This window comes from Notothenia coriiceps, unplaced genomic scaffold (assembly GCF_000735185.1).
Source record: "Notothenia coriiceps isolate Sejong01 unplaced genomic scaffold, NC01 NC01_scaffold00020844, whole genome shotgun sequence".
Classification (NCBI taxonomy): Eukaryota; Metazoa; Chordata; class Actinopteri; order Perciformes; family Nototheniidae; genus Notothenia; species Notothenia coriiceps.
Window position 1 is genome coordinate 1 of NW_011353545.1, and position 11,433 is coordinate 11,433.

The following is an 11,433-nucleotide window of genomic DNA, read 5'->3' on the forward strand; positions in this document are numbered from 1 at the left end:
ACTTGGTGAGTTCCCTGACACACCGGGGACACATATTCATGTATAAAAGACGAACAAAAGTGCATTTTGCATGATAGGTCACCTTTAAATCTGGTAAACTTTTGTCCCTCACACTATGGAGTGGTGCAGTCATGACACATTTTTCTAGGCCAAAGGGAAGGGACTTGTATTTTGGATTATTGCTGAAAATAATCTCTGTGGCAAACAAACGATAATTACAGGTTTAGTTCAGCAGGGTAATCTCCACATATTAACACGACTTTATGATTTGTGAAGTAAAAAGCTAATGTTGGGCTATAAAGGAACTACAGCACGGTCACATGACTTCACGTCACCACCGCTAAGCTAAAGGTGGCTAATGTTGGGCTATAAAGGAACTACAGCACGGTCACATGACTTCACGTCACCACCGCTAAGCTAAAGGTGGCTAATGTTGGGCTATAAAGGAACTACAGCACGGTCACATGACTTCACGTCTCCACCGCTAAGCTAAAGGTGGCTAATGTTGGGCTATAAAGGAACTACAGCACGGTCACATGACTTCACGTCACCACCGCTAAGCTAAAGGTGGCTAATGTTGGGCTATAAAGGAACTACAGCACGGTCACATGACTTCACGTCACCACCGCTAAGCTAAAGGAGGCTAATGTTGGGCTATAAAGGAACTACAGCACGGTCACATGACTTCACGTCACCACCGCTAAGCTAAAGGTGGCTAATGTTGGGCTATAAAGGAACTACAGCACGGTCACATGACTTCACGTCACCACCGCTAAGCTAAAGGTGGCTAATGTTGGGCTATAAAGGAACTACAGCACGGTCCTAGTGTATCGTTAGCTCACCATTTCCACCCTCAAAGTAATTTCTCAGACTGACTCTGAGAGGAGTGATGGACAGAGTGATTTCCTCCTGGGAGACGGGGAAGTGCATCACCATTTCACCAAGAACCCTGCAGAGGAAGAGCAGAAACAACATGTCAATCAACCTGAGCATCGAGCGGAGAGCCTCATGTAAACACTGCTGACACATGATACCTTGGGTATTAAATCTTTATGTCCTTGTCAATCTGGTTGATTAGACTGAATTGAACTGAAGCTGTGTGAATGTATTTACCCCTCTGTGAGTGCAAAACATTGTGAACACTTAACATGTTTCTATTAAAGAGACTGAATCCTGACAGCGGCAGCCATACATTTAACTCATTTTACAGTGTCTTCACTTGCCACAATCTGTAAGTACCTTCTAAGTAAATGTTAAGACCTTAGATTTCTGTAAATCTAAATCGAATAAATATATATCAAGCTTTTATCTTTGCACAGAAGGCGTTGTGTTTAGTTTTAGTTTGTTTTTTTAAATATATATATATATAATGTCTTTAATGTGGATCCAATTAATTAATTAATTAATCAAAGTTTATTTATATAGCCCAATATCACACATTTACATTTGTCTCAGGGGGCTCTACAGTGTATACAGAATATGAGTATGGCACCCTCTTTATGAAGGAAAAGGTGTTAGTGCACTAATCACTCATGGGGATATTAAATAAAGAATAAATAGTGAGCTGCACACCTGGCGGGGGCTTTCAGCACGTTGGGACAGAGATGTGAAACAAACACCGCCTGCAGAGCTTCACACTCCTCGAAACACAGGTCGTGTGTCTTAGTGATGCCTGTCAGAAAACACAAGTGATTACACTGCCACCAAGTGCTCATAACATGGTACTACAGAGTCTGCAGCATCAAGGCATGGGAAAAGCAAACTGACCAAGTGAAGGACAAAGGCTCAGGGTTCTATCAAGTCAATACAAATTGATTGAAATATAATGTCCCTACAATCTCATAGGATATGTACTTCAAATCCTGAATAGTTCCTGTACCTGCAGGTGGTTTATAAAAACAAATGCAATGTTCCCTACCGTGTCTGCAGAAAAACTGGATCTTCACTCGGTCATTGGGAGTGTTGATTTGTATCTGACATCGCTCCACGCTACGCTCAATGGAAGCCAAACACCGGAAGAGAGGTAGAATAGACTGAAGAAGAAGAACAGACACGCTTTAGACGAGGTTATCATGGCCGTTTGAAGCCGAGACACTACAGGCAAAATTATTGTTTTTCATGCACTTGTCAATTTTGAGATACAAAATCCACATTTCGGTGTTTAATTTATTAACTTTGTCTGATTTAGGCGAGTCGTTTTCTCCTAAATTCACCAAAAGTTAGAATCAGAGATCAGATAATGCCTTATTAGCATATTTAAACATAACATTTCAGAAAACTTGTAATATAAAAAAGAATTGTACTATTGTCAGTAACGATGGGGGAACGTCTCATGGTGATATCTGTTAGTTACATGTTTTACCCTATGCACCCGTAGTGTGTACGACATGTGTGAGTTTTACAATCCATATCTTTAAAGGCCGTTTTCTCTCCTCTTGTCTCAGCAGAAATCTTTTTACAGAGCGTTCACACACCATTCGCACTTTATTACTCAAAACATGGCAATAAGTGTCTCCCCTTTAAGATAGAACATTTCACTCGTAACCACAATAAGTCAACAATGGCTGATGTACCTTCATGAGCAGTTTGCATTGGACTGTTTCACTGCCCTGCTCTGAACCCAGGTTGTATTTCTGGAAGAACATCGGCGAGAAGAGGAAGCAGGCGTACGCAGAATGAGCCGAATTCACAGATCTCAGCGCCAGCTTTGAGACAAAAGAGAGGTGTTCAGTAAAGATGATGCCACTGCCATTGCCTTTACGAAGAAAGGAGGCTAAATACTTTGAGACCAATATGGAGGCCTAATGTAAAAAAATGTAATTTAAAAAACAAAGAGATTATAGGGCAAGCAATAACACAAGCGTTAATCCACTATGAAAGAGAGGGAGGCAGATCTTTAAAAAACTTTGGAGAAGTCTCAGTGAATGTAAATTAAAAAATAAATGTGTTAGTTATTACATAAGTTATCAAAATAAATCATAAAGAGGGAAATTTTTGTAGGAAGACAACAGGTATTGATGCATATAATAGCCTACATATGTGTGATGTGTGTGAAATTAATTCACACAGCAATATTTTTGGCTTAATTTCTTAAAGCAAGAAAAGAAGGCGGGTACTTTTTCCAAGTTTTGTCTAAGCTTCCCACTTCAAAACCTCTTCTCTAGGCAAGTCAGAATTCCTGGCTACTCCTCTGATTAATGTCAGGAAAATGGGATAATTTCCTTGTGGGATATGGGATAATTCCCAGTTTGAGTAGGTGCTGCTCACCCCTTTACTCATGGGATCCAAACAAAGCTCATCTCCAATCCTTGACAGGGAGTGAATGGCCTTTCCAAATGCTAAAAGGCAACAAAACAAGATACAATATAAATACAATAAAACTAATAATACTTTACAAGAGAAACAAAGTAATAACACAAGTATTAAACATCATTAAACAAGTTTGAGGAATACTAAAACAATATAAAATACCTATAATGATGTAAGTAACGTGTAGAATTAATTAAAACATGAACACTATTGTTTAAATTAACAATATCGATCATAACAATAACCTAGCTTGTATAAAATGCCTTTGTTAGCTAGCTGGTTAGAAGCTAAAGTAAGCTAACCAGCTAGCGTTTTATGATAAATTAATGTTTTATAAGCCAAAACAAATTAAGTTACGTTTTTTTTTAACCCTCTGGATTATATTATTATTCTTTACAAATCATTACATATGTCACAAGTCTTGTTTTACATTACCTTTTACAGCATTTCCTTCCAGAACACAGTTCATATTTTCTCTGAGGGCGGGAAGATGCTAACAGAAAGTCTGATAGCTAACCTAGCTAATGGTTATGCTAGCTAGTGAAGCTAATGGACTTTAAAAAAAAGACTAACAAGAAAATCTGCGCGGATATTTTTAAATAAAAAACAGAGACAGATTTATAAAAATCTCACAATTTGTTTATGTTTCTTAACTTTTATCTGGTTATCCTTTAAATGCAGAGCAAAAATTGTACGGTCATTTTATTTTATTATTATTTTTATTTTAATTCAGGAATTTATTTTTGTAATTTATATCACTCCTTGTTTAGGATTGTATGCACTTATTTAATATACATGATATAATCTTGTGTTACTGTTCATTTTTTAACAATATTATTCAACCTACCTTGTTGACTATATCATATTTTATATTGATATAAATACATAAAGTCTGATTCCTCGAACTCAAGGTGAACAGAATATTTTATACAATATTTAATGCTCTGTTTTGTATAAAAGCGTTAAGAATGCAAGTACCCTTTATGACAAACATGAGATTTCTTTCATCTTTATTTATCTTTTGACAATGACAATAAAGTTATATTCCACAACTACAGTAAAATAACTGATCAAAATGTAACTAGTAAACACGTTGAGTACCTTAGCAAATGCAGTGTTGTTATATGTGTTTATAGATATATGTAAAAAAAACATGAATGCACCATAGACTGTATTTATAAAGGACTGCACACATCCTTTGTTAGAGGCATTTACACCTACAATATCTACAATAACATAAGAAGTGTTAACATTAAGACTCAATATAAGGTAATAACACCTTGAAAATAATATGCCATCAAATGGGTCATCTGTTGATTATTTTTGGAAGTATGACATCAGAATAATTGCTGCTCTTCCTCTGTCCTTGAGGCTTCGTTCTTACATCCTTCACTGCATCCTTTGTTTTGTTTTCTCCTCGCTGATGAGTCCCAAGCCTCCTACTGCAGGGGGGATTCTGACCTGAGAGATAAAAACCAGAACATGAGATGGATCTTACTGGTCAACAGCAGAGAGGGCAAAAGTACACACATCCTTTACTCAAGTAGAAGTAGATATTCATGTTTAAAAATACTCTGGTGAAAGTAGAAGTACTGACTAAACTTCTTTACTCAAGTCAAAGTAAAGAGGCTTTGAAATGTACTTCAGTAAAAAGTACCCATAACTAGCAGCTGTTTTAAAGAGTACCTGACCTCCCTTTATATTAATAGAACAATAATGTCATTGTTAGCTAATGAATGTTTCCATGGTGAACAACGGCAACATGACAACGTTTTCATTGGTCCCTCTTCTTTAGAGAAGACCAGGAAATGATGGATACACGGATCGTGTTCAAATCAATAGGCACGCAATGACTCTAAATAATAATGATCACGCCACCAAACACACATTCAGACTAAAGGAACCAGCCTGTACAGGTATTTGGGTTCAACATGTAAGAAGTAGAAAGTAAAAAGTCATCAGAAAAATAAGTAGTGGAGTAAAGTACTGATACCAGACAAATGTACTTAAGTACAGTAATGAAGTACTTGTATTCCACTACTTCCCACCTCTGGTCCACAGAGGTGTGTGAGGGATGTTTAAACAAACACACCTGACTGAAGGCATGTGTGCAGAAGGTGCAGGTAGTGCTGCTTCATCTGCTGCCTCATGTGCTCCGTGCTGTAGACGCTTGCTATGCTGCACAGGTAGCGTCTCTGTCCGGCTGTGAGGGCGGGATGCTGTGGCACAAACAGAACTCATGAGATTATATACTAGAGCAGAATGACAGTAATCCTTTTACATATGAGGAATAGTGCAATTTAATGGTGGTGCCTTATGGGATTTTAATGGCCGAAAGAGCTGGGAAGGTTTGATTTGTTATTGCATTTGATAAAATACGATAAAAATAACTAATTTGCTGAACTTAAATCAACACTCATTTCACTTTAATTGTACAAATTGTCTCTTCTGCTTAAAAATATCTGCATCTGTATGAATTTAGATAGCTAATATACAATGGCCATACAATAATATATATATATATATTCCAATGCAAACAGGGATTACGCTATAGACCATCTTTTAGCATTTTGATATAGCAGATTAATTTGATTTAAATTGTCAGATATATTGTTAAAACTTTAAGATATCTATCAATTTCATAATAATAAAAATAATACAAAAAATTGTTTAACTTGTTGTTTTTTGTCTGCACTGTTCACTTGACTACATGTATCTGCTCGCATAGAAAAAATGCAAAATGTATAACTACAAAAATAATCACAGGTTATCAAAACACTAAACTTTCTTTCTGAAACATAAAAAATGAACAAGTAAACAATAAAAGTGTAATGGCCTTCTCTCAGGTTCGATCTGTTACGATATATAATAAAAATAATAATATTTGGTCTAATGATTGCAGGCATTACCTAAAACTGGCATTAATTTGACTGCTTAGATGGACTACCACCATGCAAATGATCATATTCAAACATATAAACAAATAGAAAAAACTACCTTGTGTTCTGGTGTCATGTGTTTACCTGTAAGAAGGGAGCAGCCATCATGGATTTGGGAACGTGGATCGTCTTCATGTGTTGTCCCCCTGAAGAAACATTACCGTGTTTTCCTCTGAACGCCTCCCTCACCGGCTCACTGGGTAAATATTCAACACCTGCAAAAGAAACATGCAGCAGAAACAGAAAAATAGGATTTATTATAAAACGACCATTTAAAGTAAATTAAAGTGGACCTATCATGCTATTTCTAGGCAATAGCATAGGTCCCAGATATATACAAATATATAAAAAACATGTCTATGAAGTGTTTTGCTTAAAATACCAAACAGATCACCCATTCTAGCCATGCCTCATATCCCTCTATTTCACTTCCTGTTTCGAAAGTGCTGATTTTGGGTATAAAGCTTTAAAAAATAAATAATAAAAGAGGAGGGGGCTGAGCTCATGCGGGACCCGTCAGCTACTGTCTAAACTAAATACTGCCGTGATGAAACGCCATATCATGGATTATCATGGATTATTTCTGAAACAGTATGGAGCTCAAAGGCTTTCTCTCTTGCCGGTTATACCACAAGGTGAGTTCCTTTTTACTTCCTGCTTCTTCACACACATGCTCTCCAGTACAGGTTAGCTCTGAGTGTTAGCGATGCTAATGTAAACACCGACCATATTACTTCCAAAACAGTCGGGCATTGTTTCTGATAGCAACGTTTCTGATAGGGCCGTGGGTCCACATTTCAGATATTACGTCATATCGGACGCAAATCTGGATCAGCTCCGTTGTTCCCCGTTTTTAGAGATTTTGGCACGGATGAAAAGAGAGGGTTTTATTTTCTGACGCTGCGTGAGTTCCCCGACACACCGGGGACACATCTTTATGTATAAAAGACATCAAAACGTGCATTTTGCTTGATAGGTCCCCTTTAAAATACCCCACTAATGCATCTCAAATGATGATACAAAAATGTAATATGTAAAATACTGTAGAAGGTGCTTCTGCAAAAACATTTTTTAATAATTGTATTGAGTCATAATCTTCCTATTGTACTTCTGCAAAAGCTATTTCTGATTGAAAGACTTTACTTGTAGAAAACGCACGGCAATTTTACAACAATTAGTCGTGGACTTGCAGATTCATCTAAAATATATAAGAGTTGTTTTCGTTAGAACTCCAAAAGTAAAAGGTCTGAATACAAATGACAAAAGCAGACAATTTTCGTTGAGTAGAAAGCAAACAGCTTCAATTGTATCTTAGATATCACTTGCATTCAAAGAATATATTGGAAAATGAATAATAAAGCTTTTCTCATATTGAATTAGGACTATTTGACTCACCATCTGTGCCTCTCTGGCTATATTCTGCAGACCTGAAATAAGAAAGAAACATAAATCCTACTTTTAAAAAGACATAAATGCATCATTCCTCGTCATTTAAAACTCTCGCACTGTGCTCTCACCTCGTTAACACGTGCCCATTTTTTAACCTGGTCTCTTTTTTCAGCTGCTCCACAAACGTTACCCTCTTCCTCATCGTTTCTCACAATCCTGATATTTCCTGTGTGTGTCGTGGAGGTCGCTGAGTTGCAGCCAAGCCTGAAACGTGACACTTCCCCAGGGTTCCAGTTACCGAGCAGAGGTCTAACACACTTGAACCCAGAGTGTGTTCTCATCTAAAATGTAAAAACACTAAACAGGCTCTCTCTCTGTTTACACACTTTATTGAGCATCAAGTCCGATATACATTGCATTGACACAAAATGGAAATCAAAATAATAACAATAATGGCGTTAGGGTGGATTTACCTGGACACACCATTTTTTCTCAGAGCGTATTGCTTAATGACATTTCAAACGCACCGAATCTGTGCAAATACAGTGAACACCGGTCAGAGGAGGTCATAGAAAATCCAAAGAAAGGTGTAATGTGGACAGCAGTCATGTGATCATGAAGTCTACAGAATATCTACTAAATATACACGTCACATTCACTCAGAACTCCTTCAAACCTGATTGCATGCGCGAAAAACAAAAAACACGGTGAGATATTTGTTCTTTTTAATGTCAGTCAGTCATGTATCATGGTTTCCAGACACCCCCCCAAAACTGTGTGTACCCTTTAAAAAATAAAAGGTGTGTTCATTTCTCCTCAGAACACGTTTACGAAGTGCAGAGAAAACGTCAGGTCTCGTTCAAAAACCCCAATTCAGTGATGGTGATAAATATTGTCCAAGATGTTGATAGAAGCCTAACATGCCACACCAAAATAAGAAAAACTAGCATATTTCTACAACGGAGCCCCGAAAATTCCCTGTGCTAGATTATACAAAAACAGATTTATTCACCTTTAAATTGAGTTAACGTGGATTTCTTTGCAGTTTTGGCTATTTCCCCACTGTATTTGGTTTTCCGTGATTCCTTATAACGAGTGATAATGAATAGATGTCCTAATGGACCATGAGGGACAGGTGTAAAAGGAGTTCTTAACCCACAAAATAATAATTTCTTTAGCAAATATTCATCCTGTTTTAGTTTGAAGTCTGTCAGAAAATGGAGAAAGATTCTGAAGAGGTACTTTTAATTAAATATGGGAAGCAAAAATATATCAAATCATCCATTTACAAACTCACACAACATTTATCCAGTCGTATGAAGACTAATTCCTTTACTATTTACAAACAAATGCACCATTTACTACAATTTTCTTGCACAAAAGAGTTTTAAATAGAGCATTTCAAAGTAAAAGTCATGCGTTTGTGGAGTACTGTGCATAAACGAGTTCATTAAACTTGGATTATACCGTATAAGTGTCAGTTTTTTCATTTTTGTATACTTTGAAGGCATAAAAACACCATTTTCTTTTAGGGTGATTTGACTTAAATTGTGTGATATTTTGTGGGTGAAGTATTCCTTTAAGGATCAGGAGTATGAGAGGTTGAGAAGTTGCTTGTGTGCGAGGCTTTATATTATAAAACAATAACCGTCAAATCACCGAGTAAGCCATTCATTTCACATCGAGCAGATTAAACACAACGGAGCTGTTTGAGGGGTCATGCTGGTTCGAGAGTCAAGGTTTTATAAATAAAACGCTAACACACAGGAAGCTGTTTTTTAGGAAATTAAACTGTGAAACCCCTCGTAAACTGTCTCTCTTAAAGATAACACTGTGAGGAAGTGAAGCCCACAAAAGGCAACAGTGATTCAAAGACGGTGTGGAAAATAATCAGAAATATCGAGAGGGATTCGTTGGGCGACGTTAATCTGGTGACGGGGTTTTATAGTTTTTACACAATCTTGACCACTGAGTTGCATAAGAAACCTGGTACAAAGTAGAAACTGTTCAGCAGCAGATAAAAAAGCAAGTTAATTTACAGTAGTGACATATCTTACATCATTAATTTGTTCAAAATAAATTAAATTAAATATACAATTCCAGGTAGGAAACGGGTTAATTTCGCTGGTAGGGTTTCTCAAATTGGCTCGTCTGGCGGAAAATGAAACCGTTCACAGAAACGTGTTTGAAGCCAACCGGTTCCTTCCTCTGGCAAAACAAGGGGTGCAAAAGCCTGCTGAACCTTCCCTCTGAAGGCATTCCCTTTACCTGGAAAACAGACAAAGAAAACATTGTTATTATTATTGCTTGATAAAAGGGAATTAAGTTCATATCTAATGTTTGTCCTGCACGTAAAAACTAAACTAAATCGGCTCTGTGACTTTAGGCGTAAGATAAAGCAAGTTTTTGGTCTTGTTTTAATTACACTGAATGAGAAATATGAGTTTTTATATTTTTTCATTCAAACAGAGCATGAACAAATAAGTCTATAAATAATTTATCTGTATTTCAAGACTGTTACATGACTGTAATAATAATTAAAAAATGCTGTTTAAGCGCCTTTCACGACACCCAAGTACAACGTACAATTGAGTAAATACTATAAGAGGTAAAAGCAACAGGTAAGAACACAACAGGCGGTCATGGAGGAGACAATCACAAACGATAGGGTCAGGTGATTCAGGGCACACTGAAGGCTGATCTGAACAGGTTGTTGTTTAGTTGGGATTTGAATGTGGTGATTGTGTCGGACTGTCGGATGTGTAACTCTTCACTTACCCTGGAATTTAAATGGATTCCTAATCAAAAGCCATCTCTTGACTTTTTCTTACGCAGCGAGCCACCTTCCTCTTGAATTCTCCGTTAGGGTCCTCCCTCCACTCTTTCTGCGGGAACAACAACACACTGTTCTTTCAGAGACACATCCTCAATTCACTTTAACCGCTATGATGACAGGAATAAACAGGATTTCTACCAGGGTTGGGATCGTATGTGTAAGTACATGAACACAATCTGAAGGCTTATTTGGTGGCCTTTTTAGATCAAAAAAATTTGCCAATAAAAACAACAAGGTAAACTGTTTTTTGGGGTGGGATTTCCCCCCCAAGAGAAGAACAATAATGCTCGACTCCAATCTGACTTGGTGTTAAAAAACAAGCTTATTTTATAGTAAAGAAAAAACATATATTTTTAAAAAGATTTGTAGACATTTTGAGTAGATTCAGAATTTGAGAAGATAAGAAAATATTGATTAAGATAAGCTGTTCTTAAAGCCCGCGTCACACTGTCCCGAAGATGGCCCAGCCAAAGCAAGTATGATGCCTACAGAAGGCCACACGATGGCACCCGAACCACACACTCCGTCATGTTGTTTCCATAGCAACAACAACTTCCTGTCAACAGCATAAACTCGCCTTCAAAATAAAAGCATCTAAATAAAACAGGAAGTTAACCTAAATTACATTTAAGACATACAACTGCAACAAAAGTAACAAAAACAATGAAATATCCTTTTCAGTTTCACAGAACACAAATTGGGTTATTTACATAATATGTTTACATGATTTAGTTGTGAAATAAATGCAATCTCTATGTCATCGTACTATAATACGATGGCTACACGACGGCATTGTGAGGGCTTCACGTAGTCGTGTTGCCTTCCTAAGACAACCGGGCGGCTTCTTGTTTCCTTCTTATTGTCTTCGTGAGGCGAAAAATGCCCGATGGCACCGATGATCACACGAAGATGACACGATGCCCTCACGATGGCCTTACGAAGGGCAAAATGGACCCACAA

At 37.2% G+C, this 11,433-nt stretch overlaps 2 protein-coding genes across 3 annotated transcripts; both read right to left on the bottom strand.

The window, feature by feature from the left end:
* Positions 1-842: 842 nt before the first annotated feature.
* LOC104952950 (cell cycle checkpoint control protein RAD9A-like) lies at positions 843-3,778 on the bottom strand (the record flags this gene model as incomplete). The annotated part of the gene is made up of 6 exons (XM_010779856.1): positions 3,745-3,778; positions 3,268-3,338; positions 2,574-2,705; positions 1,919-2,033; positions 1,573-1,672; positions 843-949 (listed from the first exon to the last, which is right to left on the bottom strand). Coding segments are annotated over exons 1-6 (559 nt in total), but the record flags the coding sequence as incomplete, so codon positions are not given.
* A 538-nt stretch (positions 3,779-4,316) lies between these two features.
* On the bottom strand, positions 4,317-10,767 carry fam216a (family with sequence similarity 216 member A). Of its 2 annotated transcripts, XM_010779854.1 has the most exons (6): positions 10,416-10,767; positions 7,766-9,905; positions 7,644-7,675; positions 6,333-6,463; positions 5,402-5,528; positions 4,317-4,770 (listed from the first exon to the last, which is right to left on the bottom strand). In XM_010779854.1, the coding sequence occupies exons 2-6, from the start codon at positions 7,837-7,839 to the stop codon at positions 4,616-4,618; spliced, it is 519 nt and encodes a 172-aa protein (XP_010778156.1). In that variant the 5' UTR covers positions 7,840-9,905; positions 10,416-10,767; the 3' UTR covers positions 4,317-4,615. The 2 variants fall into 2 exon arrangements, with proteins under 2 accessions (XP_010778156.1, XP_010778157.1); XM_010779855.1 differs by lacking the exon at positions 10,416-10,767 and having other exon boundaries at positions 7,644-7,700; positions 7,766-7,800.
* Between the last annotated feature and the right edge of the window lie 666 nt (positions 10,768-11,433).

Bases quoted from the DNA above. Each gene is read 5' to 3' on its own strand.
- fam216a (XM_010779854.1), bottom strand. From the start codon at position 7,839: ATGAGGAAGAGGGTAACGTTTGTGGAGCAGCTGAAAAAAGAGACCAGG. The intron at 7,676-7,765 runs GTGAGAGCACAG...TTCTTATTTCAG, and splicing joins AATGGGCACGTGTTAACGAG to GTCTGCAGAATATAGCCAGA. The intron at 6,464-7,643 runs GTGAGTCAAATA...TTTCTTTTGCAG, and splicing joins TAGCCAGAGAGGCACAGATG to GTGTTGAATATTTACCCAGT.